The 10,502-nt window shown below is 40.1% G+C and overlaps 1 protein-coding gene across 2 annotated transcripts; it reads right to left on the reverse strand.

Moving 5' to 3' along the window:
- Positions 1-461: 461 nt before the first annotated feature.
- Positions 462-9,552, reverse strand: LOC108497540 (formin-like protein 13). Of its 2 annotated transcripts, none has more exons than XM_017815216.1 (7): positions 9,471-9,552; positions 7,589-7,741; positions 6,038-6,167; positions 5,875-5,907; positions 4,769-4,872; positions 3,171-3,254; positions 462-979 (listed from the first exon to the last, which is right to left on the reverse strand). In XM_017815216.1, exons 1-7 carry the CDS (start codon positions 9,486-9,488, stop codon positions 875-877), a joined length of 627 nt encoding a protein of 208 aa, XP_017670705.1. In that variant the 5' UTR covers positions 9,489-9,552; the 3' UTR covers positions 462-874. The 2 variants fall into 2 exon arrangements, with proteins under 2 accessions (XP_017670705.1, XP_017670703.1); XM_017815214.1 differs by lacking the exon at positions 9,471-9,552 and adding an exon at positions 7,834-7,887.
- Between the last annotated feature and the right edge of the window lie 950 nt (positions 9,553-10,502).

The raw sequence follows: 10,502 nt of genomic DNA on the forward strand, positions 1-10,502 counted from the left end.
TTTTTTCTATGACCTTTTAAGCTATTTTCTGCTTTTAGTGTTAAAAACATCCATTTTGTCTCTACATTTAGAGACCTCCTTTTCCTCTCATTTATTTGAGCTCTAGATAATTATTCTAATTAAAAACATGTAAAAGCCGACAAATGCAACAGAAGTATTTTCTCTTTTGAAAACCATGGATAATTACCTCCCATATCCATTACTTAGATGCTTCGTGACACCTTTTTATTTTGCTTCTCTGACATTTTTGTCTTCCTGCAAATGCAAATCTCACATATTGATTGATTTCTGTAGCATTTTATCCCAATACATGACATTAGCCATAAAAAGCACCATTTTATTGTAGTACAAAACAAAACACCTAGCCAGATACTTTCTCCATTCCATGCTAAGGCTTCAGTGCTTTAATAGCAGAAAAACAAACTAGAATTTTAGTTAAATAGTCTCCTCTGTGGGTAACAGCTCCCAATTTCATTATTAAACTTGGGAAAGTATTATTTAGAAATCAGAAGACCATACAGAAACTTATTCATTGAAAATAATAGTTAAAACTGAGTCAGAAGACTGGGTATCAAAGGAGAAGATTGAAAAGAGAAGTTATAAAATGTCAGAAGTGTTTCCTTTCTAAATATACAGGAATCTCAAGGTACTATAACGTGTACATCAGAAAAATTAAGAGAGAGGCTCTTGAGTCATCTGGGATTCTACAAATACCACTTACAAATTACACATTATAAACTGAATATCTCTCAAAATCAGGTGTTCTGCTGTACAGATACTGGTTATGTGCTTTTTATCAGTAAGTAACAAACCAAATAAATCTTGTTTCCTGGACTCCTCTTTCCCTCACCTCTCTATAAGGTCTGTGTTCTCCTTATGGTGTGACTTCAGCACAGGCCTTCCTAAACTCACTAATGAAGGAAGATATCCATCCAAAGAGTTCTTGGGAGTCCAGGTCTTGTGGCTCCCCAAACTTTACCTGTAAATTTGAAAGACAAAAATATTTAATATTAGTGTATCCAAGGAATCTAAACCGTCCAGGATCTTAATGAACTTTTAAAAAGCAAGATAAAAGTTAAATACCTTCATTACTGTTAATGTTAATATAAAAGGGAAGAAGAGGTGGACGAAGAAGGGGAAGAGGAGGAAGAGAAAAACTTTGAGCTGTCTGAAATCTCCAGGGAATTGAAATCCTAAATATGGTTTATATTTCATGGCAGGCCAAAAAGTTTCCCTTTCCTGTCATTTTGCTTTTCAAACAAACAAAAATTATTCATACGGAAGCAAATATTTTTGGGCAAGAAAGTAATTTATCAAAGAGCCTTTCTCTGTTCCTTCTTTAATCTGAAAAAGGTGAACAGACAGGAAGTTTTTAAAAAAGATGTGAATGATATTGGCAAAAAAATGAATAAATTCCTCTCTGTGAGGGTGGGGAGGCCCTGGCACAGGATGCCCAGAGAAGATGTGGCTGCCCCATCCCTGGAAGTGTCCAAGGTCAGGTTGGACGGGGCTTGGAGCAACCTGGGATAGTGGGAGGTGTCCCTGCCCATGACAGGGGGTGGAACTGGATGATCTTTAAGGTCCTTCCAACCCAAACCATTCTGTGATTCTATGAAATCCAAAGAACATGCTCCAAAGGCTTCATCAGAAAGAGACTCCAAGTTCTGATCCTGGCTGTAATTGAGAGCTCCCCTGTAATTGTGGGATCAGCTCTCCCAAGGCAGAACAGCAATGAAGTTGCATTTCACAACTTCAAATTGCAGCTGAAATACAGGGGGAGGTTTGGGCAGATCTGGTATTCCCAAAAAGCGTCCACCTGGACACCATCTAACAGCTCTTAGGAGCAAACCCTCTGCCTGGAAATCAGAAACACAGCACCAGAAACCACTCAAATACAAACCAGTCACAAAAACTTTCACATTAAGCACTGACACCTGATTAATAGTTTTGCCTGTATGTTCCTAATTGCACCTCCTGGGTTCTCCAAGCCCTTCATCTCTGGCACATCTGACCCATGGTGTGCCATCACTTCAACAGTAATGAGAGAGGCATTTCCTGGAGCTAATGACCATCTGTGAGGAGCTGAGAGCCCACAGTTATGCCACAGGCAGTTTTCTCCAACTTATTGTTCATCCCACAGAAATGTCACATGCCAAGGTCACTATTGATTTCATAAGCAGGATATAAAAGCATCAAGGTGGGACTGTGGAGTTTTGGGTTATGTGCAACATGATTTCCATGGCTACTCCAACACAATTCCAGATCAGCTATTCCAGGTGAGCTGGACTATACCTGTCTAGTGCTGTTGGGATGATAAGGTGGCCTTTGGTCACCCATCCTATTTTATATTTGCTTTACATTTGTTGATGCTTTATAAACATGCAAAAGGATTTGCTTTGCTTGTTCAGAAGAAAAAAAAATTCATTCTAAAGGAGAGAAATACATCAAAAAAGTTATTTAGAGAATAACAGGGAAAGGAAGGCAAAAAGAAGCTGGCTTAGAGGTTGAGGAAACTTCCAGCTACGTGGAAAATGAAATCCTCTTCAGATGCAAATAAGAGTCTCAGATGTTCTTGGTTTTCAACTTTTTTGAAGGCTTGGGACAGAGTTCTCTATGTGCTGCAGACTAATCTGGCTTGCTGCCCTAAGCTGAGGTGTTATTCCAGTTTGCAAGAGCCACAAGGAAACCCCTGTGCATTCTTACAATATTACTTTTAGTAAAACATCACTAATTAAATTTCCTTGGTCAAACATCTCGCTAATCTGCAGTGTCTGTTCAGGTAGGTCCCCAAAGGCCTTCCTGGCTGCATCTTCTGTGTAACATTTGTTCATCATTGAACTTCTCTGCTTTTAATCCCTTCCTCTGACAAAAAAAAAAAAAAAAAAAAAAAAACACCACAAAAACCACCACCACACTTAAAATCATGTCCCAGTCCCCAAACCAGGACATTATTCTGGTTTCAGAGGTCAGCACTGCATTTCAGCAACCCCCTTCCTTAAAGCTTCTGACCACTGTTAGATGAAAGGTTTTGTTTCTCTTTCCATAGACTGTATAACTATCAAGCACGTGGGAATTTCTCGTGCTTCTTTCCACTTCTTTCTTCCCCCTCTTTTTTTTTTTCCTTAAAGAAATGTAGATTTATTTTCATTGCATTTTAATATGATATGTACCAGTACGTTGCTATAAAGCTTCTTCATTTCATCACATCTTTTTGACAGCTGGGATAGATCCCCTTCGTATTTCTGAATTAAATCCTGTAATAAAATAAAACTTCTTAATTTGCTGTAGGAGCATAATATTAAAGCAGGAATTAAACAGCAGTGAAAACAAGATAATTCAAGTCAAAATTTTCATGTCACAAAAATTTCACATTTCACAAAAGAGAAGCCTACACCAAGCACACATATTTCCTTGCAAGTATTAAGACATCAAAGATGGAAAAAAAAAAAAGAAACATCAAGGTTAGAGAATTTTAACTGTATTATTCAATGACATTACCTAAATCTATTAAAACTGGTAGAACTAGATAAGCATCAGAAGGTCCTAATTTGCACCACATTTGGCCTTTTTGCATGTGAAGCAAACACTCCCAGTTGCTGGTTCTTAAGGAAGCAGAAATAGAAACTTAATTTTTGGAGTTAAATTCCTTAATTATGGTTCCTTTGTAATCTATGTATTTTTGACAGCTGAACATGTATGGAAGAAGCACCTGGCAAGGTGTTCCAAAGGAGAAGGAAACACACGGATTGAGCAGATGCTGACCCTGCCCAGTGAAGCTCAGCACAGAGATAGCTGGGACAGCAGAGATGGACGTGTCCACACCAGAGTGGGGAACCCCTGAACTGGCATTAGCCCAGTTCACAACCAGCACAACAGTGCTCTTGAGTTATTAATTCTCTGTGCCTGAGCTATCGACCCCTCTGCTGACTCCTGGCCAAAGCTGGGCTTCCTACAGCCTGCTCAGCTTCCTCCCCCTTGTGTCCTCCAACCCATCTTGTTCTGTAACCAGTAAGGGCAGAATAAACTTAGATCAACCTGTAATCACAAATTAGGCATGGCCCTGGACGATGCATGAGCAGAGCCATCTTAGATCAGCCTACAATCACAATTTAGGCATGGCCTTGGATGGTGTTTCTGGGATGGTCTCTTTAACCAAGTAACATTGACAGGACAAGAGGAAACAGCCTCAAGTTGTACAGGGAAAGTTGAGATTGGATATTAGGAAAAATACCTTCTTTGAAGGGATTATTAGGCATTGGAACAAGCTGCCCAGGAAGTGGTAGAGTCACCATGCCTGGAGGGATTCAAAAGACATGTAGGTGGGAGACCCCGGGACATGGTTTAGTGGTGGCCTTGGCAGTGACAGGTTTATGGGTGGACTCAATGCTCTCAAAGGTCTTTTCCAAGCTAAATGATTCTATGATTGTCTGTGCTATCTCCCCTTCTATCTGAAGGCAGAAGAAATCATTATAAATTTATATGTGCTCAAAAATTCCTATTATTGCAAAATACTTGTCATGGGCCGCTATGGGGCTGCCTGTTCCTCATCCACTCCATCCCATTTATCTGGTGAAGCAAAAGCAGGAGATGCAGAAACCCTGAAAACCCTTCCCATGCTGCAACTTACACTGTGAAATACTCTCAGAGGGGAATAAAAAACCACTTTTCCTCAAATGCTCCTGATTCCCTTGTCAGGGCAGGTCTCAGACAAACTAACAGGTTACTCATCATTTACCTCCAGCCCACAAGAAAGTTGTAGTAACTTTACCTTTAGTTCCTTGCAGAACTGTAATTCCTGGGGTGTTGCCTTGATTGTCTTGGGTTTAATAAGCCTCCTGCACTGAATAATGTTTTCCAATTCTTTCCTTAAAACTAACAAAAGAGAAAGGAAAGGAGGAATTTCACCAGCATGCAGATGTGACCAAAGGACTGCAAATGTCTAATTTAGGACACAGGGAAAATTTAGGAGAATATAGGCCTATAATATGTTCATCCAGGAATATTAACTTTCTATCTTGAAGTAAAACCCTGAAAGGGACATTTTATTATGGAAAAAGTAGTATGTGATCACATCACATTGCTGCAGAGTAATGAAGAGGTCAATAGCATGGTAATGCAGTGGTCATAAATCTGGCCTTTCCTAGCTCTGGGCATTGGGATTAGCCATGAAAATAACACACTTCAAACCTAGGTTTTTGTGCAGAAAGTTCAGGGTTCCTTTAAGGATAAAAGAACAAAAACTCTCTTCTATGCAGCAGTGAGAAACGTTGTCAGTTGGCACCGGGCACAACACTGGTCTGCTATCCTGGGAGCTCCCACACCGGGAAATGGGGGGAAAGAGCTCACTGGCATCTCATGGCACTGTTCAATGGTGAGTTGCAAATATCTCCCCAAACCAATCTGACATTTGAACAACCTTATTCTCTTCCCTCCTCCCGACTTCACTGGTGTTGGACTCCTTTCTAGAGAAGGAAACCAGTTTGGTTCAAAGAAGTTCTTGAAGTCCAGGACTGAGCTGCAGGAAATTTTCTCCTGGTGCATTCCCAGCTCCCAGAGAATCTGCTACAGCTGTGACTTTGATGGAGCATTTGTAGCACTTAACATTTGTACTCTATGATAAACTCTATTTACCATGGGCAGTATATTTTTATTATTATTATTTCTAAACCACCTGGACACACTTTAATATTTCCTTTTTTTTTAAATTCTTCTAGGTAACATGGCAGCTTAAGCATCACCATAGCAACACTTCACCTCAACGTTTTGAACCTTTACCTCTCTTTACAAACTACAGAAGTGCAATGAAAGCCTGTTCCAAATGACTGCACAACGTATGAAAACCTTTCTCTGGATGTAGAGACCACATTTACATACCATCAACTTCAGCACTGAGGCCCTTCATGGAAGCTGGAAAGGAAGAGAGGAAGAAAAACATGTTAAGAAATATCATTCATATCGTGAGGATGGGAGTTTCCACAGAAGTTGAAGGACTTCATTTTTTATTTGTTGATTATTTTTCCCCCCTCCCTCCTCTTACCATCAGGAACAGCTTCAAATTCTGTCAACTCCTGAGAAAATGTGGCCAGATCAGGCTCATGTAAGAGGATCTGTTCCACAAGGGCGTGAAGCAAAGTGAACGTCCTCTCTTTACCCCTCAGCAGAGGTAACTGCAAATAAAGCAGAGCAATGATTGACAGACTGAGCTGTTACACCTTAAAAAATAAATAAATAAATAAATAAATAAATAAAAGAACAGCAGGGCTGTTGATAGTTCCCAAGTAAGTTTGACAAGAATAGAACACAACAAAATTAAACTTCTCCTTTTCAATCTGCCGTTTCACACATATTCTTGATTAAGATCAGCTTTCCACTTCCATATCCCTTGACCTTGCTTGTTCTTCTCTGTCTTATTCACACAGATCTTTTTAAACTGAAGGTATCCTAATTGATTGCAACTGATTTTGGACCTCCAAGCAACCACAGTCATTATTCCTTTCCACTCAGAAGTAGTGTGCTGTGCTCATGAAGAGAGCAAAGTTCCTTAATTGAATCTGGGAAGATGCTCTGTGGCAGAAAAAGATTTTGTAGGCATTTTTCATTATGATAGATGTGGTATTACAGGCATTATATATATAAAAATAATAAAAAAAAGAATGCAAGTTTTGTTTCAGAATTGTCACTAGACTTATAAATCATTCACTCATATATTAAAGTCTCCAGATGGGAAAGATATCTTATAAAAACAAAGTAAAAATCCTTCTCTCCTCTGTTTACAGATGAGGTATAATTTTACAATACTATTAAAGGCACAAGCAGCCTAGGAAATTTGTATCTGTTTCTTACTTTTTAGGAGAAGAATATCATGCTTTGCAACTGCTGGATGGAGGAAGGGGGAAAAAAACCCTATTTTCAGCAGCAGCATTTTCTGATGGCAAATTCTGATGAAGAGGGGAAAGCAGGTTGCTGAAAACTAATGGAAAACTCAGGCTAATGTCACACAAGTGGTAGGTCAGTGAAGAGGCAATTAGAGAATTAAGAGCTAGATGATGCTTGTTGTACAGCAGATCTCTGTCAGGAAACAGTGAAGACCACAACTTCAACTTTCATCCCCTATTAATCATCCAGCAAAGCAATGATGGGGTGTTAAAAGCATTGCAGGAAATTTCACTCCCTTTCAATTTGTTAATTTGTTTAAATTCTGCTTTTGAAATTTCACTTTAAAATGGCCACGTACCACTTGTTGCAAAAGACACTTAGATTCATGGAATCATAGAATGGTTTGGGTTGGAAGGGACCAACCTCCCCATCAGGGCCTCACCACCCTCACAGGGAAGAATTTCTTCCTAATATCCCATCTATCCCTCCTCTCTGTCAGTGTGAAGCCATTCCCCCTTGTGCTGTCACTCCAGGCCCTTGGAAAAAGTCTCTCTCCATCTTTGTTGTAGCTCCCTTTCAGGTACTTGAAGGCCACCAAGCCCCCACCCAGCCAGTGCTGCTGTCTGAAATGGGGAAATGCATCTTTTTATCACAGACATTCAAGAATATAATGTTAAACAGGATTTTTAACAGCAAGAAAATATTTTCTCACTTTGGCCAAAGACGACAATCGAAATCCTCTCGCCACCTCCTTTCCAGCCTTCTCGTTTAGATGGTTCCCAATGGCTAAAATGTACTCCAAAACAGCAACAAACTTCTGGCTGGATTGCAGCTGCTTACTGGCTTGGATCTTCTGGTTTATCAGCTGAAAAACACACACAGATTGGAAAAAACAGTTCAGATTGGAAATGTGGGTAAATCCGTGGGGCCCCTGTGCCGAAGCCTCACCGTCCCCACCTGAAGCAAGTCACACCTCACCAATGACATCTTCCTACTCAAGTCCCTCAAGGAAACAGGCACGTGGTTTTTAGGAAGGACCAGTTAAAACTCTCCCACCCAGATAAAGCTGTGTTGGCACAGTGACTCTGCCCAAAAGGAGGTCACATCCTCTCTGGCTGCCAAAACCACTTCAACTCATCTCTTAAAATGCCTCTGCAGAAGAAGTGTTTTGCTGTTTGAATGCACCAGATTGCACCAAATGTCAGGTACCAGGGGAAGTAGAGCCTGGAGCTCAGTGTGGGGCTCTCCAGCTTCCACCTCCCTCCCCTCTGTTTATACCAGCTGAAAACTGTTATCAGAATTCTTAGCACAGTTTCCCCACAAGGAAGAATAATGATTTCCTGTAATCAAACTCAATATAATTCTGTTTTCCCAGGGAAGCCACCTCCCTTCTAAGCCTATGGACACAAGAGGTGGTTTTGTTTTCCACTAGGAAATCTGTATTTTTTTAGCACCACACCTCTTTTCGTCAGCCACCAACACACAAACTTAAAAACAGGGAAAGGTGGAAACACACAGGAGAGCTGAAAGCTGTTGTTAAAACATTTATAGCACATTTCAGGGCCGGAGAGGGCTGAAAGCCAGTATTCAGGTTGTCCCATATATTTTTAAGTGTATATTCTATGATTTAGAAACAGATATTAGTGAGCATAAGTGAGAAAATACTTAGACAACTGATCAGTGAACATTCAATGAACATCAAATATCAGTCAAATCAAACAGTGCAGCATATAATAATTTCTAAATATTCAAGTATTTGGCTTCATTGGAGGACAGCAGAGGTGTGGCAGTGCACCAGGCAGGGTCAGAAATCTGGGCATGTCCCCTGTGTTTTCCGTCTGCTCCCCTTCTGAGCTTTGTCCACTGTCACCATGGTTTTAGTCACAACCAGACAAAGGATAACAACTTGGTATTGCAGAACTTTCACATTTTGTTTTCATTCCCATGCAGAAGGAGAGCAAAACCTCTGAAACATTTTCATAGAAGCAGAATCGTGTCAAAATACTTGTTTTGAACCAAAGCATAGACAGAACCTGGCAGGGAAGGCAGTGGTTGGAACAGGAAGGTCCAGTCATGAGACTGTTTATTTGCATCCCCCCCTTAGGTCATCCTGAAAAAAGGCAGAGAGGGACTTGAGCTCTGGTTCCTGATAGTTCAGTTCAGTCCTGTAATCCTTAGGAGGAACACTCTCCTTCAGTCTTCTGAAAAGAGGAAATTCTCTATGAGATGCTGGTCAAATAAACTTGCTCTGTGTCTTTCAGCTTGATTCTTTCAGCTTGTGCAAGAACCTCCCCACAAAGGAAGTTGAATTTTAATGGTGAAATTCACTTCTCACTGGTCAAAGAAAGAGGAAAGTTTAACAACACCAAATAAAAAATTTGAAAATCCTTTCCTGTTCTTTTCTCCCTCTTTTGTGGAAGTCTATTCCATTGCCAGGCCCATCAGCTACTGCTTCTTGCATCTTGGTGGAATAAGGATGATGTTAAATGCACATATTAGGAAAAAAAGGATCTGCATTGAGGTTATTTGGCCCTCTAGTATCAAAGGGGTAGATTTGGATGACAAACACGCTGTGAAGGACTCATGTTACTCACAGGCTCCAAATCTCTCATGTTCTCAGGGAGCTCACGAACAGTGAGCAGGAGATCCAACCTCTGGCCCAAGTGAGGGATTTTACACATCTGCACAGAATTGAACAGAAAAGGGATCAAAACTCATGTTTATACCAAAACATGCACATATACATTGCAATTTATTGAGCAATTCAGCTACACCATAGTTTTCCTAATTTCTGTGCTCATTTATTAATTTTATTTGAGGTCTGTGGATTTACTATGATGCACACCTGAATGCATATGCATATTCAAATATGCTGGTAGGGCCAGACATTATTAAAATCAACGACACTCCTTTCTTGTGAACAAGAATGTTTAATTACATACAATTTTCTGCTTGTATATTTTGGAAACCTAGCTCAGAATAAATCAGCTCCTACTTTGGAGCAAGGGGAGGGGGTGTGACTTGGAGAAGCAAAAGAATCCATAGAGCTCTCTTCTGATTATTAGAATATATTATCAGAATAATCTGAATATATATCAGAATAATATTATCAGAATAATCCTCTTATGCTGATTCTGGGTGAGACTGTAAATTTAAGTTCCAAACAACAGTGGTTTTACCTCAGAGAACGCCCTAGAAATGGCATGTGGTGACTTTTAATGCCTCTTACCTCTAACATAAACTGGTCAACCACGTGCAGCTCTGAACAAGACCCTTTGAATGACTGGTACCTTTCTGCATCTTTTGCTGTTGGCATGTATCTGTAAAACAGAAATTAAAATTGAATGTCCTCTTCCTCTTCATTCTGTATTGTTGCAACATAAAACAATCATTCCATTCCATGCATTGGAATTTCTAACATTTAGTGTGGTTTATGTGTTGCATGTTAATTCTTTAATCAGTGGGACTCCTGGCTCTGCACAGACACCCCACCAATCCTTGGGAACAGTCATCTTCTTTACCATTGTTTTTGCAGGTTTTTTCACTTGCTCAAATAATGACAGCACATAACACAGACCCACAACTTCCTTCCTTCTGCACGAGGCCACAGAACATATTCTCCAGGG

This window comes from Lepidothrix coronata, unplaced genomic scaffold (genome assembly GCF_001604755.1).
Source record: "Lepidothrix coronata isolate B3197 unplaced genomic scaffold, Lepidothrix_coronata-1.0 Scaffold49, whole genome shotgun sequence".
Taxonomy (NCBI): domain Eukaryota; kingdom Metazoa; phylum Chordata; class Aves; order Passeriformes; family Pipridae; genus Lepidothrix; species Lepidothrix coronata.

Bases quoted from the DNA above. Each gene is read 5' to 3' on its own strand.
- LOC108497540 (XM_017815214.1), bottom strand. From the start codon at position 7,863: ATGTCATTGGTGAGGTGTGACTTGCTTCAG. The intron at 6,168-7,588 runs GTGAGAAAATAT...CTTTATTTGCAG, and splicing joins GATTGTCGTCTTTGGCCAAA to TTACCTCTGCTGAGGGGTAA. The intron at 3,255-4,768 runs GTAAAGTTACTA...ATTTTATTACAG, and splicing joins AGTTCTGCAAGGAACTAAAG to GATTTAATTCAGAAATACGA.